This window comes from Miniopterus natalensis, chromosome X, assembly GCF_054644295.1.
Source record: "Miniopterus natalensis isolate mMinNat1 chromosome X, mMinNat1.hap1, whole genome shotgun sequence".
NCBI classification, from domain to species: domain Eukaryota; kingdom Metazoa; phylum Chordata; class Mammalia; order Chiroptera; family Miniopteridae; genus Miniopterus; species Miniopterus natalensis.
This window is the reverse complement of record NC_142103.1, coordinates 69882116-69909919: the sequence shown is the minus strand read 5'-3', so window position 1 is coordinate 69909919 and position 27804 is coordinate 69882116. Positions and strand designations below refer to the sequence as shown.

The 27804-nt window shown below is 40.9% G+C and overlaps 3 protein-coding genes across 3 annotated transcripts in view; all 3 read left to right on the top strand.

Moving 5' to 3' along the window:
- The window catches only part of FAAH2 (fatty acid amide hydrolase 2), an 84671-nt gene extending 79356 nt beyond the window's left edge, over positions 1-5315 (top strand). The window contains exon 11 of the mRNA XM_016213263.2: positions 4913-5315. Coding sequence (XP_016068749.1) covers positions 4913-5088 — 176 coding nt within the window. The 3' untranslated portion in view covers positions 5089-5315. The remainder of the gene's footprint in view (positions 1-4912) is intronic.
- A 10226-nt stretch (positions 5316-15541) lies between these two features.
- Positions 15542-17041, top strand: LOC107537270 (germ cell-less protein-like 2). The gene has a single exon (XM_016213248.2). The coding sequence runs from the start codon at positions 15542-15544 to the stop codon at positions 17039-17041; it is 1500 nt and encodes a 499-aa protein (XP_016068734.2).
- A 5725-nt stretch (positions 17042-22766) lies between these two features.
- Positions 22767-27499, top strand: LOC107537283 (zinc finger X-linked protein ZXDB). Its single transcript, XM_016213267.2, has one exon. It carries the CDS (start codon positions 22799-22801, stop codon positions 25280-25282), a length of 2484 nt encoding a protein of 827 aa, XP_016068753.2. The 5' UTR covers positions 22767-22798; the 3' UTR covers positions 25283-27499.
- The last annotated feature ends 305 nt before the right edge of the window (positions 27500-27804 follow it).

Below are 27804 nucleotides of genomic sequence, written 5' to 3'. Positions count from 1 at the left end.
AAACCCCACTTGCTTACCTAAACACTTGCTCCCAGCCCTTCTGGCAAAATGTCCAAGAAGAAAATAAAGGGATGTGGGAGGAATGTGTTTTATTGATGAGGCACAGCAGCAGCCTGCTGTCCTTCTAATGATTATTTGTATTCATACATAGATCTGTTCAACTAAGGAATTCAAGCTCAGAAGGAACTCCTCTTTAATAATACACATCACAGTCCCACAAAGTGTATATACACACATACATAATAAGTGGAATAGAATTCAGAGTACAAACATATTTATGTTCAATTGATTTACATATTTATGTTCAAGACAATTTCATGGGGAAATAACAGGCTTTTCAATAAATAGTGCTGCAGTAACTGGATGTCTACATGCAAAAGAATTAAATCAGACCCATATCACACACCATTTACAAAAAATTTAAAGTGGATCACAGACCTAAATGTAAAAACTAAAACTATAATAGATTTTGAAGAAAACAGAAGAGTAAGTCTTTGTGACCCTGGGTTTGGGAAAGATTTCTTAGATTCAGCACCAAAAGTACTGGCAGTACAAGAAAAAACTGGTAAGTTGAACTTCATGAAAACTAAACACTTTTCTATTTAAAAGACACCTTCAAGAAAGTAAAAAATTCACAGACTAGGAGAAATTGTTTGCAAATTATACATCCACTAAGTGACTTACATTCCAAATACATGAAGAACCCCTGCAACTCAATAATGAGACTAAAGCTCAATTTAAATATGGACAGGAGATTTCAATAGGTATATTAACAAAGAAAACATTCAAATAGCCAAAAAGTGCATAAAAGATGCTCAACATTATTGGTCATTAAGGAAATGCATATTTATTTTTTGTTTTAAAAGTATTAAAAATGTCCCCTTTTCCCCTCCTCATTGATCCCCTCCACCCTGCCCCACCCCAGGCCTTCACCACACTATTGTCTGTGTCCATGGGTTATGCATATATGCATATAAGTTCTTAGGTTAATATCTCCCCATCCCCCCACCCCCTACCCACCCCTGCCTTCCCTCTGAGAGTCCTCAGTCTGGTCCATGCTTCTATGTCTCTGGATCCATTTTGTTCATCAGTTTATTTTGTTCCATTAGATTCCACATATGAGTGAGATCATGTGATACTTGTCTTCTTCTGACTGGCTTATTTTGCTTAGCATAATACTCTCCAAGTCCCACCATGCTGTCTCAAAGGGTAAGGGATCCTTTTTTATTCCATCGTGCAGATGTCTGAGAAGATGCTTAATATAATTTCAATCTACTTGACTTTGTAGAGACTTGTTTTTTGTCCTAACATGTGGTCTGATTTGAGAATGTCCCATGTGCACTTGAGGAGAATGTATATTCTGCAGCTTTGGGGTGAAATGTTCTGTAAATATATTTGATCTAGTGCATCATTTAGAGTCACTGTTTCCTTGTTGTTGATTTTTTTGTCTGGAATATCTGTCCAGTACATTCAGTGGGGTATTAAAGTCCCCTACTATGATTGAATTGCTGTCCATCTCTCCCTTAAAGTCCTCCAGAAGTGTTTTTTTCCCCCCAGCCTATGTGAGTCTTTTGTTCTGAGGAGTTTCACTTGTAGACAGCATATATTTGGGTCTTGTTTTCTTATCCATTCAGCTACTCTATGTCTTTTGATTGGATCATTTAATCCATTTATATTTAAGGTTATTATTGATAGATACTTATCTGTTGCCATTTTATTTCTCTATGCCTATGTTTCTCATCCTATTTCAACTTCTGGTTACAGCAGTCCCTTTAAGAGTTCTTGCAATGCTGGTTTGGTGGTGATAAACTCCATTAGCCTTTTTTTGTCTGGGAAGCTCTTTATTTCACCATCTATTTTGAATGATAGCCTTGCTGGATAGAGAAGTCTTGGTTTCAGATTCTTGCTTTGCATTACCTTGAATACTTCATGCCATTCCCTTCTGGCCTATAGAGTTTCTGGTGAGAAATCAGCTGACAGTCTTCTGGGAGCTCCTTTGTAGGTAACAGCTTGCTTTTCTCTTGTGGCCTTTAGAATCTCTCTTTGTCTTGAATTCTTGGCATTTTAATTATGATGTGTCTGGGTTTGAGCCTCTTTGGGTTCTTCTTGCTTGGGACTCTGTGTGTCTTCTGAATTTGTGCAACTTCTTCCATCACCAGGGTAGGGAAGTTTTCTGCCATTATTTCTTCCAACTGGTTCTCTAACTCTTGCTTACTTTCTATCTCTTCTGGCATTCCTATGATGTGAATATTGTTATGTTTCATTACCCCACAGCTCCCTTAGACTGTCCTCCTGTTTTTTAATTGTTTTCTCTTTTTGGCTCTCTGATTGAGTGTTTTTTTTCCTACCATGCCTTTTAATTCACTGATAGAATCCTCAGCTTACTGTAGTCTGCTGTTCATTCCTTCCAATGTTTTTTTATTTTATTTTTTCTACTATGTCGTTCTTAATTTCCTTCATAGTTTCCATTTCTCTTCTCATGCTGTTGAGCATCCTTATGATCAGTATTCTGAACTCTATATCTGATAGATTGCTTATCTCCATTTCATTTAGCTCTTGTTCTGGATAATTCTTTTGTTCTTTCACTTGGGTCTAGTTTTTTGTTTGTTTGTTTGTTTTTGTCTTCCCATTTTCGCTGCCTATTTGGCTTTGTTTCTATGTATTAGGTAGATCTGGTAGGACTCCCAGTCTTTTGTATGGTTTCTGGTGTAGGCCAATGTCAGACACTGTTTGTGACTGGCCTTGAGTGCCCTGATTGAAGCTTTCCACACTCCACAGCTTGTGGTTCCCTCTGCTGTGGCTGGGTGCATTTGGAAAGGACCAAGATATGCACCAAGGTCTGCTTTTCCAAGTCCTGGGTCCACAAGAAAATAAGGCAAAGACTCAAAGCACCCAGAGGCTGATTGTTATTCAGTATCTTAATGAGCTTCAGGTTGTAGAAATTCCACAGGGTGGGGCAACTGATTGTTATTCAGTCTCTTAATTAGCCTCATGCTGTAGAAACTCCACAGGGTGGGGCGAGAGGTTTTCCAGCAGGGTGGGGCAAATGCTTCCTCCCCTCCCCCCAGGCAAAAGCTGCTTGGACTGTAAATGTCTGCCAAAGAAAGATGTCCTCTGCAGTACTGGGGAATGACTCAGCACAGGAATCCAGAGGGGTGCCCTCTGTGCTCTATCTCCAGAGCCCACAACCCTAGATTCTCCTCACACAGCTCCACTCTGCCCTCCTTCTTCTGGAGCCCCAGGTGAGTGGCTGCACATGAAACTTTGTGCCTTGGCCCTTTAAGAGGGTGCCTGCATTTCCAGGCACCTCTCTCTGGCAGACAGAAACCCTGGTGCTTTTAACAGCCAGATGTTTTGTGGGCCCCTTTCTTAGTTCTGGTGCTCTGGGCTGAGAAGCCCAGCTTGGGGTTTAGACCCCAGAGTTCTCAGTGGGAACCCCCCCACACTGCTGTGATATCCCTCCAAACCTTCAGCTGCTGCCTGTGGGAGCCCATCCAGCCTTCTCACGTTTCCACACTTCCTACCAGTCTCTATGCAGTCTCCACTTTTCCTCCTTGGTTATGAGGGTGCTATCCAGGTAGTCTTCAGTTGATTATTCAAGATAATTTTTCTATATTTTAGTTGTAATTCCAGTTTGGTCCTGGGAGAGTGTCAGTATAGCTTCTACTCAATCTGCCGTCATCTTGGAATCTCAAGGAAATGCATCTTTAAAACCTCAACGAGATATATGCACACCCACTAGAAGAAGTATAATAAAAAATAATTGTTAATAAAGATGTGGAGAAATTGGAGCCTTAATACATTGCTGATGAACATATTACAAAAATGGTACAGCTTTTTTGGAAAACAGTTGGGCATTTCCCTTAAAATATTAAAAATTAATGTACCATATGACTCATGTCAATTTCACTACCAGGTAAATACTCAAAAATAAAAACATGTCCATACAGAGACTTGCCCAAAAATGCTTAACACAGCATAATTAATAATAGCCAAAAAGTATTAACCCAACTGGACATCAACTAGCGAAACCTGTAATCAAAATTTTATATACCCATTCAATAGACATATTCTTTGGCAATAAGAAAGAACCACTTAGATGAACCTTGAAAACATTATGCTAAGTAAAAGAAGGCCAGATACAAAAAGACTACATGTCATATGATTCTGTTCATAGTAAATGTCCAGAGTAGTCAATCCATAGAGATAAAACATAGATTACTGGTTTCTAGAGGATTAGGGAAAAGGGAATGGAGAGTAACTTCTAACTTTTATGTAGTTTCTCTTTGGGATGATGAAGATATTCTAAACACAGAATGTGGGGATGGCTACATAATTTTATAATTTATTACCATTAATTTATACATTTAAAACAGGAAATCTTATGCAAGTTATACTGCTGTAATGCTCTGTAAAAACATGAATGAGGTAATGATTTTCAATTTATAAATCTAAACTACCACAAAATTATATTACAAATGTTCATAAATTTTAAAAATTCATAATGCAAGAAGATATTGTCCCATATTAGCATTTACTCTAATTTTTCTGAAAATGGTACAGAGGGCAAGTTAGGAGTAGCATGCCAGAAAACAGCTCTAGCTCTTATTCACATTTTCTGGATACAGATCCTGATTTGAGCTTTTACTAGCCCAGTAATTGTAGGTATGTTATCTAACTTCTCTGTTCTTTCATTATTTTACCTGTAAAATAGGAATAATTTATAGTTTCTATCTCATGAATTTTGTTGTGATCATTCAAATGTTTCATTCACATCAAATCCCTAGATGAGTTCAGCAGATAGTAAACTCTATGTTTGTAACTATTATCATCGTTACACAATTGAGGGGAGAAAATAAGTTTTCTAGAACAGGTCTTGACTTCTCACATTATTCTTGTTTGTTTCATTCAGGTATCTTCAGTGCCCTGGGTTTGCCTGTGACCCAGTGCCCACTGGGTCTGAATGCCAAAGGACTTCCTCTAGGTATCCAGGTCGTGGCTGGACCCTTTAATGATCACCTGACGCTGGCTGTGGCTCAGTACTTAGAGAAAAGTTTTGGGGGCTGGGTCTGTCCTGGAAAGTTGTAGTATGAGTGTGTATGTGTGTTTCTACAGGTTCGGTGAGAGCAAGTACCAGCAAGCAAGTGAAGAAAAAACAATTGCAAAATTATCACTTGTTCAGTTATTCTTTCTCCTCTTCTTTCCTTCACTAACTGTTGACTTTAATAAAATGGTAATATTTGATTCCTGCCCTCAGTTTGCTGGAGAAGATGGGCATGTAAATGAATAAGTGCAATAAAGTGTTCTGTATGCTGTGATGGTGTCTTTTTTAAGTACAATAAGGTATCACAAAAGGGAATATACAGTTTTAATTAGGGAATCATAAGCAACTTCATAGAGGAGATGATTCTTAAACTAAGAATTGAAAGACAGTTATGTGTTTGCCAGGCAGACCATGAAGTAAGATAATTCCACTTAAGAGCTATAGTGACAAAGACAAGACATGGGAACTATTTAGTGAATTCATGTAAGTATAAGTTAGTATGAACAGTGAGGAGCTGGAGAAGAGTATGGAAGCAGATGAAAATGCAATAAGAAAAGCTCCTCCAATATCATCAAAAAAGTGTATGTCATAGTTCTGTCCACTAAGAGTCTAGAAACAAGGACAGCTTAGTACAAATAATCACATATAACCCATATCTTCATTTTCAAATACTTTTTCCAATAAAAAAGAACCAGGGCTTCTTGAAGAAAAAGCTGCTGATTCCAGGACAGAGAGAGAAACTGAAACATGATCCTGGAACAGATTGTTGTGCCAGAAAGTTACAAAGTGCTCAAAACTGAAGGAAAATATATCAAAATTACATAAGAACAATTTAAAGTCTCTCACTGGCCAAACATGGGACAATTTTAGTATCAAAATGAATGACTGGATGAATTATAACTCAAGTGGAGTGGAGATGAGGAAAAGTAGATATAGATCTGGATATTGACGTAGATATAGGTAATATTTTTTGATGGTTGCAAAATGATGACTTTCTAACAATATATGAAACAATAGAGTTATATATGTTTATAATTTATAAATATATATATAGTTATATGTATATATTTTATAGATATAGCAGATATAAATACGTATAAATAAGTGTATACAATGTACAAAGCTATATTTATATATAACAAAATAATGTAGGGTTAGAAATGCATAACAGTAAATTTAGAAAGTCATCATCTTGTGACTACCTAAATATTTAATTCAGACATGACTCATCAATGGATGCTAATACCATTGGATAAAAATTAGGGAACAGTTTTTAGGAAACTGAAAAGTTGTTTCAGTCTTAAAATATCTCTTGTAAATACTCATTAATTACAAGAGTGTGGGATACTGACTTTCAAATGGAGATATATGAAATGGAGATATATAACCATCTTAATCAAATGATTAAAATTAACAGGAATAGCCCTGGCCAGTGTGGCTTGATTGGAGTGTCTTCCCATGCACCAAAGGGTTGCAGATTCGATTTCCTCTCAGGGCACATACCCAGGTTGTGGGTTTGATCCCTGGTCAGGGCTAGTACCAGAGGGAACCAATCGATGTTTCTCTCTCTCTAAAATCAATGAAAGCATACCCTCAGGTGGGGATTTTAAAAAATTAGCACGACAAATTAATATCATGTGTCTTCTGATGAAATGCACCTAGAAGGATATATCATTACTTCTGTGATGCTCCTTCCAAAAATGTATCACTTGGGGGGAGGCTATGTATGTGTAAGGACGGGGTAAATGGGAAATCTCTGCACCTTCCCATCAGTTTTGCTGTGAGCCTAAAATTGCTCCAAAACAAACTAAAGTCTTAGCAAAATGAAAATTCAGGGTCAATGATTATTAAGGATTTTAAGATGGCAACAGCAGAGCATTAAACCAAGCAGGATGGTCTTCAGAGCACAGTTGCATGCCCATGAAGCCATCCCCATTGCCCACTGGATTCCTGAAAGTCACAGGGAGAAAACCAGAGAAGCTGAGTCATGTCCTCCACCCAGCTCCATGGAGATGCCCACTCATTTCCTCCACCAGATCACAAGGACTTCCCTGGTTGTCCTGTTCTCCAACTTTGCCTATAATTCTGTGAGCTCTCAGCTCCTTTCAATAAATTCCCTTTTGGTTTTGTAAACAAAAAATGAAAGAGAGGAAGATAGGAAGGAAATAAGGGAAGAAGAAAGGAAAGGAGAGACAAAACAAAATTTATGGACACTTTACAAAATAAAGGGCCCATATTCTTTAAAACAATTCAATGAATTAGAGCCAAGGACAGGCTGAGAAGCTGTTTCCAATTAAAGGTGACTAAAAGCACATGATAATGCAATGCGTGATCCTGGAAAAATAAAAAAGGACAACATTAGGACAACTGGCAAAATATGAATATGGGCTTTGTATCAGATAATGTGTGGTTGAAATTTCTGAATGTTATTGTTGCACTATAATTACGTAAAAGAATATCCTTATGAAGGGAGGAGCTGAGAGCTTAGTGAGGGGGGAGTTGCTGCATGGGTGAGACATTGTAGTAGGGTAAAAACTTGGAAATAGAGAATACAAATATATAACTGATTATGTTTTCTGTTACGAAGATACCTTTATAATAGTAATAAAGAGCTTGACAAACATTACTTTATTTAAAGCTTTTAAGAGGAACTCTGTGAAGTACAGGTATTGTTCTTACTTCACATGTGAGGAAACTGAGGCACAGAGAGGTTTAATTCTTTGTCCATGATGACACAGCTTGTAAGTGGCAGAGTGTCTAGCCTATGATCTAGAGAATAGCTGCCTCCCTCAGAAAAATCTACATTTATTGTGTCAGATAAGAAGCTTTTGGCTTTAAATAACAGAAAACCTTGATTCAAACTAACGTAATAACCTATGTAACAGGCATCCCAGTGGTAGGGTGAATTCCAGGCAAGTTGGTTATGATTGCTTCAGGGATGGTATCCAGGGCCCAGATCTCGTCTTTCTCCCTGCTCTGCCATCCTCAGTGTTAGCCTCCTCTTCAAGCTAGTCCCCAGATGGATGTCTCAGATCCAATCTTCATATCCAGATCAGGTAATGTTCAGGGACAGAAAGAACCATCTTTTTCTGGGTCTCTTTTTTGTTTTTAATTTAGCTTCATTGTTGAAAGTATTACAGATATCCCCCTTTTCTTCCCCATTGATCCCCTCCACCCCGCATCCACCTGCGCCCCCCCCCCCCAGGGCTTCACCACACTATTGTTTGTGTCCAAAAGTTATGCATATATGCATATAGATTCTTTGGTTAATCTTTGCCCACCTACCCCCCACCCCCGCCTTCCCACTGAAATTCATAAGTCTGTTCCATGCTTCGTGTCTCTGGATCCATTTTGTTCCTCAGTCTATTCTGTTTATTAGATTCCACATAGGAGTGAGGTCATGTAAAACTGAATCAGGAAGAATCAGAAAACCTGAATAGGCTAATAACAACTGATGAAATTGAAGCAGTAATAAAAAAACACTCCCAGCAAACAAAGGCCCTGGTCCAGACGGCTTCGAAGGGGAGCTTTCTAATTCTTTAAGTTGTAGGGTTAGTTTACTAAAAATTTTTCTTGCTTTTTGAGATAGCCCTGCAGTGCTATGAACTTCCCTCTTAGGACTGCTTTCACTGTGTCCCATAGATTTGGGGTGGTTGTGTGTTCATTTTCATTTGTTTCCAGGAAGTTTTTTATTTCTTCCTTGATCTTATTGGTAACCATTCATTGTTTAATAACATGCTATTTAGCCTCCATGTGTTTGAATGTTTTTGAGTATTTTTACTGTATTTGATTTCTAATTTCATGCTATTGTGATCTGAGATGCTTGATATGATTTCAGTCTTCTTGAACTTGTAGAGATTTATTTTGTGTCCTAACATGTGGTCTATCTTTGAGCATTATCCATGAGCACTTGACAGGAATGTATGTTCTGCAGCCTTGGGGTGAAATGTTCTGTAAATATCAATATCAATTAAATCCATCTCATCTATTGTGCCATTTAAAGTCACTGTTTCTGTGTTGACTTTTTGTCTGGAAAAACTGTCCAGTGAAGTCAGTGGGGTGGTAAAGTCGACAACTATGACTGTATTGCTGTTGATCTCTCCCTTAAAGTCCTAAGGTTATTATTGATAGGTCCTTATTTATTGCATTTTAATTCTTTATGCCTAAGTTTCTCTATTTCTTATTATTATTACAACAGTCCCTTTTAACACTTCTTGCAATGCTTCTATTTCTACTTCTAATTGCAACAGTCCCTTTAACATTTCTTGTAATGCTGGTTTGGTGGCAATAAGCTCCTTTAGCCTTTTTTGTCTGGGAAGCTCTTTATTTCACCATCTATTTTGAATGACAGCCTTGCTGAATAGAGTAGTCTTGGTTTCAGATACTTGTTTTGCATTACCTTGAATACTTCATGCCATTCCCTTCTGGACTGTAGAGTTTCTGATGAGAAGTCAGCTGACAACCTTATGGGAGCTCCTTTGTAAGTAACAGATTACTTTTCTCTTGCTGCCTTTAAGATTGTCTCTTTGTCTTGAATTCTTGGCATTTAAATTATGATGTGTCTGGGCATGGGCCTCTTTGGATTCTTCTTGCTTGGCACTCTCTGTGCCTCCTGAACTTGTGTGACTTTTTCCTTGACCAGGTTAGGGAAGTTTTCTGCCATTATTTCTTTAAACAGGTTCTCTAACCCCTGCTTATTTTCTAGATCTTTTGGCACTTCTATGATGTGAATATTGTTATGTTTCATGTTGTCCCACAGCTCCCTTAGACTGTCCTCCTGTTTTTTGTTTTTTCTTTTTGGCTCTCTGATTCATTGATTTTTTTTTATACCCTGTCTTCTAATTCGCTGATCTGATCCTCAGCTTCCTCTAACCTGCTGTTATTCCTTCCAATGCATTCTTTACTTCTGCTATGTCATTCTGCATTTCTGACTGGTTATTTTTCATAGTTTCCATATATTTTTTCATGCTGTTGAGCATCCTTGCCATCAGTATTCTGAACTCTATATCTGATAGATTGCTTATCTCCATTTCATTTAACTCTTTTTATGGAGACTTCTTTTGTTTTTTCATTTGGGGCTTGTTTGTCTCCCTATTTTTGCTGCCTATTTGGGTTTGTTTCTATGTATTAGGTAGGCCTGCTAGGATTCTCAGTCTTTTTGAATGGTCTCTGGTGCAGGCCAATGTCAGACACTGTTTGTGACTGGCCTTGAGTACCTTGTTTCCAGCTATCAACAACCCATGGCTTGAGTTCCCGTCTTTTGGGACTGGGTGCATTTGGACAGGACTGAGATGCACACCAAAGTTTGCTTTTCCAAGGCATGGGTCCAGAAGCAGATCAGGCACAGACTCAAAGCACTCTGAGGTCTATCTCTGCTTGCAGGCTGATTAATCTGTTTCTCTTAATGAGCCTCAGGCTGTAGAAATTGCACCTGGTAGGGTGTGAAATTTCCAGCAGGATGGGGCAATTGCTTTCCCCTCATGGAAAAGCTTCTTGGAAGGTAAATTTCTTCTGAAGAAAGATGTCCTCTGCAGTACCGGGGAATGACTCAGCACAGGAATCCAGAGGGGTGCCCTCTGTGCTCTATCTCCAGAGCCCACAACCCTAGATTCTCCTCACACAGCTCCACTCTGCCCTCCCTCTTCTGGAGCCCCAGGTGAGTGGCTGCACATGAAACTTTGTGCCTTGGCCCTTTAAGAGGGTGCCTGCATTTCCAGGCACCTCTCTCTGGCAGACAGAAACCCTGGTGCTTTTAACAGCCAGATGTTTTGTGGGCCCCTTTCTTAGTTCTGGTGCTCTGGGCTGGGAAGCCCAGCATGAGGTTTAGTGCCCAGAGTTCTCAGTGGGAAGCCTCCTCCACAGCTGAGATAGCCCTCCAGACCTTCTGGGGCTGCCTGTGGGAGCCCAGCCAGCCCCCTCAGGCCTCTATACTTCCTACCAGTCTCTATGTGGTTTCCACTTTTCCTCCTTTGTTATGAGAGTCCTCTCCAGCTTATCTTCAGTTTCAGTTGATTATTCAGTATGGTTTTTCTATATTTTAGTTTTAATTCCAGTTTGGTCCTGGGAGAGTGTCAGTGTAGCTTCTACTCAGTCCACTGCCATCTTTAATCTACTCTGGGTCTTTTTTTATGGGGAAGGAAACTGTTCCAACACCAACCCCTCCAGGAGATATCGCCCATCAGCACATTAGGCAGCAGTGGGTCACACACTCATTCTAGAACTGTTCTATGCTTGGGTCTTAATTTATAAAAGTGACTGACAACATGGAGAGGTCAGTGTCATTGAAAGAAAATTTTAATGTTACTCAGAGTTTCCCTGGAAACATGTGGCACTGCTCACCATACAGGACCACATGAGGAACTCCATATTTGGTCAAGAAAGCAGAAGGAACAAAGAGAGAGGCTAGGCCAAAAGCCTTTGTTGGGGTTTCTCAGGGAAAGGCAAGGCAGGGTAAAGTACAGAGTTTAAGACTGGCTAGTTTGAATAATTTCAGTGGGCTTTGGGTTATAGGGATGGTCCCTAGTTGCCTGACAACTGGCCCTGGGGTTGTTTAAGGAAGAGGGTTATATCCCTGGGGCATAAGGGCCAGATATAGGGGATATGGAAATTGATTGATTAGTTTGCATATCACAGGCATGCTCTAGGCTATCCTTTATTATTTCGAAAATTTGGCTAGCCCTGAGGGGACAAGTCTCTCTCCAGCCAAATGGCTTTTTAAGATGTCAAAACATCATAACATAAATTGTAAAAATCACACATGGGATTAATACATGAACCTGTCAATGACAATAGAAATGACGTTATCTTGACTTGTTTCAACAAATGACTTTGCAATAAAATGTACATGGCGATGTCAATCCCATTGTCCGCTGCACAGAACTGGGCACTAATGTGAGGAAATGTGTTGTGCAGTATTCGTGTGTGTATACAAAGGAGAGCTAATTTCTAGAGCCAGGCTAAAACAGTGAAAACATATTGTTGCATATAGTAACACAAAAAGGATGAGGGTGGGGAGAGCTAACATCTGGTTTACATGTAATTTCATGTTTAATGGCAGCAGGCTTAACCAGTGAAAGTACAAAGATTCAACATCCCTAGGCCTCTATTTACTTTTCCCTTGAAAGTGCTCTGGTTGAGTATTACCTAGGTTTCATTCCAGGGGTGACCAACCATCCTCCTTCAGACTGACAAATTCTGCCTGTAGCTTTCATAATACTTTTAGTCAAGATTAGGTTTTCTTCAGATGGGGTAAGCAGTCTTTTTTCTTTCTCTTTTTAAAATTAAATTTATTGGGGTGACATTGCATAATATGATCATATAGGTTTCAGGTGTAGGTTTCTATGTGAGAAGATGTGTATATTGCACTGTGTGCCTACCACCCAAAGTCATATATTCTCCCGGCACCATATATTAGGACTCCCTTCACCCGCCACCCCCTTCCCTCTGGCAACCACCACACTGCTGTTTGTGTCCATGAGTTTCAAGGGGTAAGCAGTCTTATTCCCTAAAATAATTTTACATATCTCTGCTCTGATATTGTAGCATAATCTTAGAGAGTAACCTAATTCCCTTTATTTCTGAGTTCTGGGTCATGACATCATCCCCCCCCCCTTCCCGTATTTAAACAATACATCTGCTTCTCGGTCTTTTCTATCGGGCTTCCACATTTATTAAGTGCTAGTAATAGATGTCCTTTACCTTTAACCTTACTACTATAGATCTCAAATATCAGGGCAGGATAATATTTTAACAAATTACAGAGATCTTGGGAATATTGTAACATTGTGAGGTACTGTTTAACAAGAGAGTTTTTGCTGCCTACTAATTAGCAGTTTAAAGATGGCTGATTCTGCCCTGCTGGTGTTGCTTGATGGTTGAGTGTCAACCCATGAACCTGGAGGTCATGGTTTGATTCCCAGTCATGGCCCAAGCCCAAGGTTGTGGGCTCAATCACCAGTAGGGGGCGTGCAGGAGGCAGTCGATTGATGATTCTCTCTCATCACTGATGGTTCTCTCTCTCTCTCTGAAATCAATAAAAAACATATATATTTTTTAAAAAGATAGCTGATTCTTTACAAGATGAGTAAACTGAGGACCAGAGAGCTTAAGAAATTTGCTCAAACTTCACTGCTGGGTAATGGTGGAATTAGTTTTCAATTCTAGGTCTGTTGGGTTTTATGCCATTATATGTTTTCATTGAAACCCATCAAAAATATTTATCTTACAATGGAAGTTTGTACCTTTTGACTTCTAGTTATAAATTAACTAAGTACTGGGAACGTAACATACACAACATGATGACTATAGTTAACACTGCTGTATTGTACATTTGAAAGTTGCTAAGAATGTAAATCTTAAAAGTTCTCATCACAAGGAAAAAATTAGTAACTATATGAGGCGATAGATGTTAACTAAACTTACTGTAGTAATCATTTTGCAATATATGTATGTCATTATTATTCTGTATACATTAAACTTGTCCATCATTTATGTCAATTATATCTTACTATGGCTTGAAGGAAAAAAACAAGCACTTGCCTCTCCTTGCTGAACAATTACTCCTACTCTTTGGAAGTTAAGACATTTGATCAAGAGACAGTTTCCAAAGAAATACTGCCGGAAGCCTCTTTGTATTTTCTTGGTACCTCCCAGCAGGTGGGCCCCAGAAGCGAATGTTCTTCCCAGCTGTAAGTGGTGCAGGGCTCAGAGGCAAGATTTTCATGCCCCATTTCCAAGTATCAGCTGTTTGGAGGGAGCTGGTAACTCTGAGGATTTGACCCTACTTAAAAGATAGGGGGAACTTCATATTTCTTGCACTGAAAACTAACTCATCTTCTCTGGAAAGGGCCTCAAGAGTTAATCCTTACAACTTCTTGATTCAGAAGATAAATCATGACAGTACACCTTAGGCTTAATGGTTTCAGCACATCTCTTCTGAGGTCTCATCCAAAGCATTGGGGAAAATACACATTCTCTGATTCCACAAATATTTAATAAGCATCTAGCAGACACTGTTCTAGTTGCTGGGGTTCTTACAGTGATTGAAACAGAAAAAAAATTCTGCAAAAATCATCTTGGACAGCCCTAGCCAGTTTGGCTCCGTGGTTAGAGCATTGGCCCACGTACTGAAGGGTCCCGGGTTCAATTCCAGACAAGGGCTCGTACCTTGGTTGCAGGCTTGATCCCCGGCCCCGGTCAGGGTACGTGTGGAAGGCAACCAATCAATGTGTCTCTCTCACATCGATCTTTCTCTCTTTCTCTCTCTCCCTCTCCCACTCTCTCTGAAAAAGTAATGGAAAAAATATCCTTGGGTGAGGATTAATAATAACAATAATATTGGACAATTCATTTTCTTTGTCCATGCATATTACTGCTACTCTTTGAAAGTGAGAGGAGTTGTCCTGCTTTGCGAAGAGGTAAAGGAGCTTGCACTAGATGACGAGAAAGCAAGACCCACACAAACTGCAGCTAAGAAGAATGGAGAATACCACGAAGCCAATCATTCACTGTTTATAGGCCCCACTGTACCTGCTGTGTGGGCTTCATTATGGTACTACACATAATTCCAAAATCCAAAGATAACGCATGGTGGACTCTTGTCTATTACTTGCAATATCTTCTCTATGCATGCATATACATATATGTGTATTTTTCTGTTTGTATTTGTCTATACTCTTGTATATTGCTTGTGCCACTTCAAATTGTAAGAACTTCCAAATGCTTTAAACTTTAATATCTAGATGTTAAAAATGATTAAATAATATTATGAAAGTTCAGCAAGGAAATACAGAACAATATTTATCTAATTTCAGATAAGGGAAGGCTTTCTAAGCAGAGATGCAAAAACCCATATTTGGAAAATCTGATTTGGCCTCTTAAGAATGCAAATGTCTTCACATAAAAGAACACCATAAAAATTAAAAGGTAAGTGAAAATTGTTAAAGGAAGCTTTTAGCAACCCATGGGACGAAAATATATGTAAACCTTTCAGAAGTCAGCAAAGAATATGCAGATGTAGCTTACTGGAAAATTTTGTAAATATCTTCCCCCCTAGTAATCAAAGGCAAATAAAATAATGAGATACCACAGTGTTCACCTGCAAGTTGTAGGTAAATGATTGTACTCAGTACTGCTGACATTGAATTCTCTCATACGCTGGCACTGGGAGTGTGTGAATGTGTTACAATCTTTAACACTGATCAAAAAGCCTTTGGTTCAGTCATTTCCCTTATAGAGAAACACTCTCAAGGAAAACCTGGAGGCGGGGGCCCTGGTAAGGTGCCAGGTTCCATGGAAGACAACAGAAGCAGGGGGCGGGGCCACAGGGATGGAGGGGCGGGGCGAACAATGAAGAATGCAGGGACTCCTCTGTGACGTTTGGAACTGTTTCTTAGGGTCTCAGTGACACTAGGGCGTAGGCAGAGGTGGCAGACGCAGCAATGCCATGGCAAGAAAGTTTGCAACAGTCTCCTTAGGGAGTCTGAAAAATCATCATCTATGGGGTCCTTGGGCAGCCGTATCCTGAGGCGCAGGGAATCAGGCATAGCTGATCTCCATCAGCCAGAAGCCCAGGAAGGCCCCAGTTATGTACCTGCCGGCTGTAAACGCAAGCGGAGCGGAATCTCTTTGGGCCCAGTGTCTGAGAACAGCCGCGGGTCTCTAGAGCAGGAAGAGAATCTACAGTATGTCATCACCACAAACAGCGGTAAAAAAATTAAGATCACATCTGAATATGCTTACCAAACTTTATTTCTGAATGGGAAAACCAGTGACATTAAAATCTGTGCTCTGGGCAAAGTGTGGTGTTTACACAAAATATTTTTATTTCAGTCAGGCTACTTTGCTACTATGTTTAGAGATTCTTGCGAAGAATCTGACAAAGATATTATCGACCTGGAGATTAAGGACCACAATATAGATGCAGAATCCCTGAACTTTGTACTGGGTTCCTTGTACAGGGATGAATATGAATTAAGGGAGCCCCTTCAAGTCCCAAGAGTTTTGGCAACAGCATGCCTGCTTCAAGTAGAGTACTTAATTCAGCAGTGTGAGGAAACCATGAAGGAAACAATTAATGTGAAAACTGCATGTGGCTATTATGCAGCAGCAGCAACCTATGGGTTAGATTCTGTAAAGACAGAGTGCTTTGACTGGCTTCTCCACAATCTGATGACACATCCAAGTGTTGAACTTTACAAAGAACTCAGTATAGATCTCATGAATCTGCTCATTTCTTCTGCTAATTTATTAGTAATACAAAAGGAAATAGATGTATATACCACACTTAAAGAGTGGATGTTCCTTCATCTTAATCCAGCTTGGAAAGGATCAATAAAACAGCTTTTAGTTAATGCAAACAACTGGTTTTCCAGTCACAGAGAGCATGTTAACCTTGCCTTCCTTGAAACCAAACGAGGTATACCATTTCAATCAGTGTTTAAAAATTTGAGGTTTCAGCATATCATCTGTGACCTGGCCTCCACAAGAGTTATTGAGCAAGATGCTTTAATACCTTCAGAATGGTTATCAAAAGTTTATAAACAACAATGGTTTACCTTGCTTAGAGCACAACAATGCAAGGAAATTGGTCCCCGATACACCAATGAAACAGAACTTGAAGAACATAGCATGAGATGCGGAAAAATGATTGTCAAGGATGGAAAATACTCCTGGAAGTGGTCAGGTTTCAACTTTGGCTTTCCTTTACATGTCATTTTCACCAGCGATTACATACTTTTCAAGCAAAATACCTTCACTCAGTCATGTGATGGTTCAGTTTGTTCACAATCTCTAAGAAATATTGCATTCAGGTTAACTTTGGTATATTTCGATTCCAGTGGAAAAATAAGTTTCATGAAAACAACTGGTTATAAAACCCTTACCTTTGAAAATGATGAGGAACAACTGGTAATGAAGTTGGATAGCACAGCTCTGAGCTTCCCTTTATATATATTCTGTAACTTCCTGTTTATATCATTAGAAAATTCAGGAAATTGATCATCTTGTCAATTAGGATATATCAGCATTTTGAGAACTTCTGATGTTTCATTTCATTGAATGGCTGTTAAACACAATAAAGATGATGAATAACAGTAATGAAAATCTTTCAAATGTGGAAACTATCATAAATGACCATCTTATTTCTGTGGATTTAAGAAGAAAAAGTTTAATTCAAAGAAAATATCTGTGAAACCAGTCTTTGATGCTGTCATCATTTGTTTTTTATTTACCATCAATAGATATGCTCCAAATGGAAATGAAAGACTACATTTCCAAGGAATAAAAATAAATTAACTAGTTAGACAAATTTACCCTAACTAATACTGATACAAAATATAGAATTCTCTTCCTTGCTGAAATTGTTGTGCAAATATGGCTTTTATTGCGGCAATATTACAGGAGAGAGTTAATCATCAGGTAAAATCTGAGATTAGGGACACTTTTGGACTCTAATATGTAGTTTTAAATAGCCAGACAATCTCAGATTTTTTAACATTACATACTATATAATTTAGTGTTATTTTACAGTTAATTTACCACATGGCCCATTTACTGTATGGTTTGGAGAACTCATATTGCTGTTTATCTGGAAAGAACTATATATATATTTTCCACACTTAAAGAGTGGAAAAATGGGTTAAAGAATATATACACATAATATATAATTATATAAGTATTATATATTATACAGTATATAAATATATATAAATGTGTATTATAAAAATATATAATTATAATTTTATAGCAACACATATAAATAATAATGTTAGGTGCAATTTTATAGATTACATATAAATAAATACATGCAAATAAATGTTTTTATTGCTTGTAAAGACCAAAGAAAAATAATTTTTTAAGTGGTTGAATAGGTACTGTAATCTAGAAGCAGCCAGTGTCCATCAGTAGATGAGTGGATAAAAAGCTGTGGGACATTTATACCATGGAATACTATGTGGCAGCAAAAAAAGAAGGAAATTTTATCCTTTGCAACAGCATGGATGGAGCTAGAGAGCATTATGCTAAATGAAATAAGCCAGAGAAAGACAAGTATCACACAATCTCACTCATATGTGGACTCTAATGAACATTAATTAACAAGCAAAATAGAGACAGACTCATAGAGAACAGGCTGACAGCTAGTGGGGGGCTGGGTGAAGAGGGTGAAGGGATTGAACAAAAAAGAAAAAAAAAGAGAAAGAACTCATGGACACGAACAACAGTGTGGTGATTGCAGGGGGAGGCGGGGGAGGGGAGGTGGAGGAGTGTACAGGGGGATAAATGGTGATGGAAGGAAAACTTGACTTGGGGTGGTGAACACACAATACAGTGTATAGATGATGTGTTGTAGAATTGTGCACCTGAAACCTGTATAATTTTGTTAACCAGCTGCGGCATGTCTACCCTGATATGCTCCAGAGGGTTGCTTCGCTTCCTGCTTACCTTTCAACTGTAGACCAGCTATGGTTCTGTAGTCAAGCTCTGGTGTGGACAAACCAGCAAACTTCTCTGCCATCCAGTGGCATCTTCTACACTTTCTCCAATGAGGAGGGAACTCCATCCTTGGGGAACAGCCCCCATTCCAAGTTTGTCTTTCCTTGGGTACTTTCCCTCAGCCCTAAAATATCTAATACAGAGTTTTCTTATATCCTATGTATTATACATTTGTCATAGTTTAATAATTATTTATGTTAAACTTCCCCTGCCCACTGTGTACTTTCTATCTCCTGCTTGGATCAAGATTACTACAGAGCAACCTGGCCAGGTGTGGTTCAGCCGTTGAGCATTGACCTAGGATCCAGGAGATCAGAGTTCGATTCCCGGTCAAGGCACATGCCTGGGTTGAGGGCTTGATCAATGACTCTCTCGTCATTGATGTTTCTGTCTCTCTCTCTCCCTCTCCTTTCCTCTCTCTGAAATCAATAAAGATATATTAAAAAAAAAAAAAAAAGATTACTACAGAGCACAACATCTATAACAAATATCATTCTTGGAATTACTAAAGTTTCTCTTTGAGAGCGCATCAAGTAAGGATGTCCACCATCACCCAGAGAGAGCAGCAAGGGAAAAAAAGAAACAAAATATTAGGAAATAATTAAGACTGGCATTATTTGCAAATGATATGATTGTGTACATTAAACTCTATAGGTATTTACAGACAAACTGTTGGGCTCATTAAAAGTATTCGGACACTTGAGGATAAAAAAAAATCAATATATAAAAGCCAATTGCATTCTATTTACCATACCAGCAACAAATTCAGAAAATAAAAATTTCAAAAAATAGTATTTTCAAAATATGAAGTACCTAGGGTAAAATGTCCTCTTATGGAAAAAATATAAAATATTATTGGGACACATTAAGTAAGTTCTAATTAAAAGGAGATATACGAATAGCCACGAATCAAACATTCAATATTGAAAATAAGTCAAATCTAAAAATTTAACACAAGTCTAAATAGAACTCCAAGCAAGCTTTTGGTTGACCCTTTTCTAATGGTTGGTAATTTAAATGGAGTCAAAAAGGCTGAAAATAACCAAGATAATTTGATGAACAAGGTAGAACTGATGGCCTTATCCAAATAATCAGGATTGATTAGAGATCTGTAGTAATTAATACTGATAACATGGTATTTCAAATAGATGAATCAAAGATAACCCATACATAGATAGATACTTGATTTATGATACATGTGGTGCTGCAAATAAGTTGGAAAAGTGCAGACTTATTAATAAATGATTCATTGAGAAAATGGGGTATCCACATGAAAAAAAACACAAAACCCCTCTCAACACCATATACAAACAACAGCTGCAAGTGGATTAAGACCTAATTGTGAAAGGCAAAATCATAAATGTTTTAGAAGACAATACAGAGAATATTTTCATGTCCTTAGGACTGCGACAGATATCTTAAAACAGAAAGCACTAATGGTAAGATTGATAAATTTGACTACAGTAGTCCTCCTTTATCTTCAGTGGATACATTCCAAGACCCCCAGGGTAAGCCTGGAAACTTGTATATATTACGTTTCTTCCTATACATACATATGATCAAGTTTAATTTATAAATTAGGCACAGTAAGAGGTTAACAACTGTAACTATTAATAGAATAATTATGACAATATACTGTAATAAAAGTTAAGTGACTTTGGTCTCTCTCCCCACTCCCCCCTTTCTCTCTCTCTGAAAATATCTTATTGTACTCTATGTACGGTGTTAATATCCTGGACAAAGGGATAGTTGACATCCTGGGCAGGAAGAAGTAGGGTCAGTATGAGATTTCATCACACTACTCCAAATGATGTGTAATTTAAAATTTATAAACTGTATATTTCTCGAATTTTCCATTTAATATTTTCGGATCATAGGTGACCATAGATAACTGAAAGCACAAAAAGCGAAACCACAGTTAGGATGTGATTATAACTGAGATTCTTCTGTTCATATGCACACCATAAAGCAACTGATAATACAAACAACAAAGCAAGGAAATATTTGGCCCAAACCTATAACCACCAATGGACTGGTATTTAAAACAAATAAAGAATCATTTAGTCAGAAGTACATGGTGAAAACAATAGAGAAATGGCTGAAAGCTGAATTTGAACAGGCCTTTCACAAAAGAGAAAAATCTAAAAGGCTAATAGACCTGAAAATATGCTATAGTTTAATAGTAATAGTAAAAAATGATATTAAATGTTGGCAATAGGTGTAGGTGAAGATGAGTGCCAGCAGGAACTCTCTGTGCTATCGGTAAGAGAGTAAATTGGTACAACTACAGAAAAAACAATTTGGCATCACCTTGAATAGCTGAAGATAAGCATAACCTATGGTCCAGTGATTCTTTTCTCAGACGAATACCCAAGAGATTTTTACAATGTGTCCCATGAGAAATGTCCAAGAAAGTTCATTGCAGCATTGTTCACTGCGCTAGTCAAACACTAAAAACAACCCTTAGTGTCCATCCCCTAGAGAATGGCACAATCAGATCATAATCACTAACGTCATACACTGGACTTCTAGTCCACAATGGAGACAAGGGTCTACGGCTGCTATGGATGACATGGACAAATCTCTCAAATTTGATGCAGAACGACAGAAGGGAGCAATAAAAGGAAGCATGCAGTAAAATCCAGTTTATGTAACTTCATATAAAGTGGTAAACCTATGAAGAAAAGCACTGAGATGATTATCACAAAGTCAGGATAATGACTATATCCATCGGGGAGGGAGTGGGTTGAGACTGGAAGGACTTCTGGAAGGCTGGCAATGGTCTATTTCTTGACCTTGGTGCTGGTTACATGGGCGTTGGCTTTCATCAAGTATCTAAATCTGGCAGATCTGTTTTATGCACTACTCTGTACCTCAGACTTGAAAAAGCCTCCCCCCCAAATGCAATACAAAGAAAAACACATGAAGTAGAAATTTTGATGAGATTTGAATTGTTACGGATGAAAAAGTTGACCTCCTAATCAAGAGATCAGCAAGTGTACATTATCATTACAAGAAGGGGAAGCAGGGATTCTTTAAACTATAGGTACCCCATAACCAAGTCATCTCTCTAAATCTCTGTCTCGCTAGATATTTCACTCTATATTTATATCAATCCCCAACTCACTGATGACAAGTTGGAGGGTCATCTGCCTCAATGATAAGATCATCAGGCATCACAGGCCAAATCCATTACAGTGAGTCTGGGCCACCACAACTAAATGCAAGCAGGTGCAGGGGGTGGGACAGGGGGGTGGGGGTGTATCTCACATGGCCATCTGTGCATTCTTCTGGGGAGACTTCACTGCAATGACTTAGGGTTTAACCTTATCACATTGAAGTGGTACTCCTGCCCAGAGAACTCCCTGTGCTGGAGAATCTAGAGTAAGCTGACGACTGTCCTCGTTGTGCGGTGAGACCGGACATAAAACTTACCACGGCATAACCAATGGCGGGAAGGGCAAGGAGTCGGTTTAGGTCGTGCACTGTACAGGGAGAACCCTGCATGGGTCGGGTTTTCCAGACTGCAGAGTAAACTGCTTCATCCTCCAGGCTTTGCATTTCTAGGCCAAACAGTGCTCGTCTGTTTTGCCCTCCCTCTCACCGGTTCTACTCTCCGCATGAGCAGAACAACAACAAAAGTATGGACCAAATTTTCCTGCTCAAGACAGTTCTGGATGTGGAAGTTGTGCAGGGAAAGCAAACCAAACAGAGACACCATTTTCAGTAGGAACTGCTAGCACTATGGTAGCTTAACGTTGACACATACTGTATCCTCTGAGGAATATTGTCTCATGTATTAATCCGGCCGGCCAGTAAACGGTTTTTCACACGTGAGAAGTACTAAGCACCATGCTTAGCACTGGGAGGGCCCGGGGGGTTGTTTCGGTGTGTACACAGCGAGGTCCGGGCTTCGGTTGCACTGAGCAGACAGACACCTAGGTATCCCAGCACCATTGACCAAACGAACTGTCATTTCCCCACTGCCTGGGAAGATCTGCCGGATTTCCTACTAATATTAACTGTGGAATGTATTTATGCATGGCAGGCTCTGCCTCTGGGCTTTCTGTTCTGTTCCAGGGACCCAGGACCACAATATTTAAATCACTGTGGCGTTAAACACGTTTTAATATCTGATAGGGCCAGTTTCTGCGCATTGCACATTTTTTTTTTCCTTTCAGGAACGTGTTCGGGCCCGCGGCAGGGGGCGGGGTCGCACCTCCTCCGCGGCTCTGGTTCCAGCGGAGCCTCACGGACGCCGAGATGGAAATCCCGAGGCTGCTCCCGGCTCGCGGGACGCGACAGGGCGGCGGCGCTGGCAGCCCCGCGGGCGGCGGCCGAGTCCACGGAGGCTCTGACCCGCGGGCTGGCCAGGCCCCCGCGCGCCGCCTCCTGCTGCTCCGGGGCCCCCAAGATGGCGGGCCCGGGCGGCGGCGCGAGGAGGCCCGCGCGGCCTCGCGGGGCCCGGGCCCGAGCCCTCTGGCGCCCAGACCCGATCAGGCTGGCGGCGGCGGCGGCGACGACTTCTTCCTGGTGCTGCTGGACCCGGTGGGTGGCGACGTGGAGACCGCGGGCGCCGGCCAGGCCGCAGGGCCCGTCTGGCGGGAGGAGGCCGAACCGGGCCCAGGGCTCCAGCGGGGCGAGAGCGGCGCGAACCCCGCGGGCCGCCCTGCGCCGGGCCCCCGCGGCCTGTCCGCTCTCCCGGCCCCGACCCCGGCCCCGACCCCGGCCCCGGCCCCGGCCCCGGCCCCGGCCCCGGCCCCGGCTCCGGTCCCCGGCCCGGCCCCGGCCCCCGGCCCGGGCCTGGGCCCCGCCGCGGCCTTCGCGGGCACCGTGACCATCCACAACCAAAACCTGCTGCTGCGCTTCGAGAACGGCGTCCTGACCCTGGCCACGCCCCCGCCGCCGGCCTGGGAGCCCGGGGTCGCGCCCGCCCCGCAGCCCGCGGGTCTGATCGCCCAGCCTGCGGGGGTCCCGCACGCCGCGCAGCCGGGCGACTGCCCCGAGCTGCCGCCGGACCTCCTGCTGGCCGAGCCGGCGGAGCCCGCGCCCGCCCCTGCGCCCGAGGAGGAGGCCGAGGGCCCGGCCGCCGCCGAGAGCCCGCGCGGGCCGCTGGGCCCGGGCTCGGGCATGGTGCTCTACCTGTGTCCAGAGGCGCAGTGCGGGCAGACCTTCGCCAAGAAGCACCAGCTGAAGGTGCACCTACTGACGCACAGCAGCAGCCAGGGCCAGAGGCCCTTCAAGTGCCCCCTGGGCGGCTGCGGCTGGACGTTCACCACCTCCTACAAGCTCAAGAGACACCTGCAGTCGCACGACAAACTGCGGCCCTTCGGCTGCCCGGCGGAGGGCTGTGGGAAGAGCTTCACCACCGTGTACAACCTCAAGGCGCACATGAAGGGCCACGAGCAGGAGAACTCGTTCAAGTGCGAGGTGTGCGAGGAGAGCTTCCCCACGCAGGCCAAGCTCAGCGCCCACCAGCGCAGCCACTTCGAGCCCGAGAGGCCCTACCAGTGCGCTTTTTCCGGCTGCAAGAAGACGTTCATCACGGTGAGTGCCCTCTTTTCCCATAACCGCGCCCACTTCAGGGAACAGGAGCTCTTCTCCTGCTCCTTCCCTGGCTGCAGCAAGCAGTACGACAAGGCTTGTCGTCTGAAAATTCACCTGCGGAGCCACACCGGCGAGAGACCTTTCCTGTGTGACTTCGACGGCTGTGGCTGGAACTTCACCAGCATGTCCAAACTGCTAAGGCACAAAAGGAAGCACGACGACGACCGGAGGTTCATGTGCCCCGTGGAAGGCTGTGGGAAATCGTTCACCAGGGCCGAGCACCTGAAAGGCCACAGCATAACCCACCTGGGCACGAAGCCTTTTGTGTGCCCCGTGGAAGGCTGCTCTGCCAGGTTCTCTGCTCGCAGCAGTCTCTACATTCACTCCAAGAAACACCTGCAGGACGTGGACACCTGGAAAAGCCGTTGCCCGGTCTCCACGTGTAACAAACTCTTCACATCCAAGCACAGCATGAAGACCCACATGGCCAAAAGGCACAACCTCGGCCAGAATCTCTTAGCTCAGCTAGAAGCTGCAAATTCCCTGACGCCCAGCAGCGAACTTACCAGCCAGGGACAGAGTGACCTCAGTGACGCAGAGCTGGTGTCTCTCTTCTCTGATGTGCCCGGCAGTAATAGTTCTGCTGCGGTGCTGGACACGGCATTGGTGAACTCTGGCATCTTGACCATTGATGTCGCTTCTGTGAGCTCAACTCTGGCCGGGAACCTCCCCGCTAGCAGTAGTGGTAATTCCTTAGGGCAGGCTCTGGACCCTCGGGCCTTGATGGCCACCACTGACCTTCCTCAAAGTCTGGATACCTCTCTCTTTTTTGGAACGACAGCCACCGGTTTTCAGCAGAGCCCCTTAGATATGGATGATGTCTCCAGTTCAGGTGCGGGGCCGTTGGGCTCCCTGGGCTCTTTGGCGATGAAAAACTCCAGTCAAGAGCCCCAGGCTTTGACCCCCAGCAGTAAGCTAACAGTGGACACAGATGCTCTGACTCCGTCAAGCACCCTCTGTGAAAACAGTGTCTCGGAACTACTGATGCCAACCAAAGCGGAATGGAACGTACACCCGGACTCGGACTTCTTCGGGCAGGAGGAGGAAACCCAGTTTGGCTTCTCCAATCCAGCAGGAAACCATGGTTGTCAGAAAGAAACAGATCTTATCACAGTGACTGGCAGCTCCTTTTTGGTATGAACTAACTCCATTCATTCCTCGCCACGTGGCTTACTTTTATTAATTACACTCAATGTTAAGGATATTCTGCACTAAATGTGTAACTGGTCAGTTTTTATAGGTTTGAAACAGAACAGAGCCCCGGGCTGCAAGTTTGGAGATTTAAATTCTGATCTTGAGTCTGGAACTGACAAGTTGTGTGACCCTGAGCAAGTCACTTAACTTATCTGAGCCTTAATGTCCTTATTTATAAAATGAGGTGGTTTCAATAGATTGTTTATAAGGTCCTTTAAGGTCTGTATTTTCATAATTTTGTGCTCTTTTTTGAAAAGTTTAGGAAATTTGTAATGATTAACTGTTGCATGAGCTTCTAATGTGATGAAAACTGCATTGAGAGTTAATAATCAGAAATCATGGAAATGCTGTTTAACTTTAAAAATAATGGAAATTTTACATAATGCCAAAGTATTTCTAAAACTTAGTGGTAGAGCTTGAAAATAGGAAGCTAAAAATATGGGCTGGTTCTTTTTGCCTGTTTATCTTTATAGCCTTTTTTTTTTTTTTTTTTTCAGTGTTAAGCCTGTGTTGTGGAATGTGCCAGCGCTTTGATATAACTCAGTCCCAGAAAAAATTTACTTGTGTTGAATAAGTGGCCTTAAATAAGTTATTTAGTCACACTAAGCCTCAGTTCCCTGGCTATAAAATGGTCATTGCAGTGTACATATACATGGTGCATCTTAGACTTCTTTTTCTATACCAGTAGTTAGTGTTGGAGGGAAAATATTATGTGTTTTGGCATGTTTTAGTGAATCTATCATGTTTCCTGCCTCTCTCATTCCTCCTTTTAAGAGGACAAATGGGCATAATTTAATATCACACTTGTGCAGTCAATAAAATTTTATGAAGGTTAAGGAGTAGGGAAGGAAATCTTTTTCCCACAGATTAAGAAGGATTTTTCTCCTCAAAATTCATTTATCACATTGTCCATTAGACCAAATTATAGTGTCTTTGCTTTGTATTCAAAGGCAGCCCTTAGAGTGACTATAAAGCCTGCAGTTCCAAGAAAATCTGGGAATGGACCAGAGTGAGATTTTCTCCCCTCTCTCTCGAGAGCTCATTGTGTGCCTTCTCCCAGAGTTGGAATGAGAGGTTTTGTTTGCATTTGGAGTAAATAGTGTCTGTCTCACATGAGTATAGCATTTTACAGTTTATATAAGTCTTTCAGAAATATTTGATTCTCACAATTTTGTGAGATAGTTGTGGCCAAGATTTCACAATAACTCATATTAAAATCTACCTAACTTACAATTGAATTTTGCTTAGTAACACACACACACACATATACACATATATCTATATATATATCATGCCCCCATTCTACTCTTCTGAATTTCATGATCTCTTTTGTTTTTAACCACTTGTTCTGGTACACTTAAATTGATGTCTGTTACCTTCTGTCAGCTCTGCTCCCTCCATGACCTATTCTCTAGCATGTGCACACCAGCCCTTGCCATGATCTCTTTTTTAAAATTTTAATTGGGTTTTTTAATATTCATCATCTCTCAGCCTTTATCCTCATGGCCCATTTTTTGGTCACAAAATTTACCACAGGTCTGAGTGTGCACTAAGAAATTATTTTCTGGATTTAGATGTCATTGCATTTATATATGAATCAATAATGGGGATATTTTATGTAAGATTTTAGTGAGATATGTACTTCTTTTAGTTTCCTAATTTTTTTTGCCATATAGTTCTGCTAACAAACACTATTAGTTGCTCTGAAACATTCTAACCCAGTACTGCTTGCATGTAGATGTTTGTGTATAGTAGTTATCATAGCAGTTTGGCAGTGCACTTTAAAATTTGCCACTTTGAAATGCATCTGTACTGTCTTTCTAATTTTTAAATTGGTTGTACTCATTTCGTGAAAAAGGAAAAGTATACATAAATTTGTAATTCAAGCAAATGGTCAGAGTTTGATTGTTTCTAATCATTTCAAAATTCTCCCTCAGCAGTTTGGAAGTATTTTTAAGTCCATTTTGGAAATGTGTTGTCATTAATTTCTCTTAAATATATTACTCTTTTTTTCCTACAGAATGGAATGCAGAGGCCTGAGGTGAACATTCAGGTCATAAGCATCTGTTAAGATATGTAACCATAAAATATTTTAAAATCCATTCACTTTGTTTCCTTAATCCCTCATTCCTAGTTCCTCCCATTAAACACTACCAGAAAATACACTTTTGTTATATTGTGTGGAATTTCCAAAGGACAAATTTTACTTTTCTTGAAGATAATCTTGTAATTGTTTGTGGTTTCACATGGTTTCTTTCAGTCAGTTTGTATTTGTTCAAAAGATTTCTCTTTTAATACCATTTTCTCATCTGGGTGATGAAAATGGCATGAAATTATAGTCAGACCTGTGACTACAAATTAATGGTTACATTTCTCTTGGTGTTGGCACAAATTTTCCCTTTAAAAAATAATGGGATGTGATTTAATGTTAATTATCTCATTTGCCTATTGTGCCTCTTTAGTCTTTG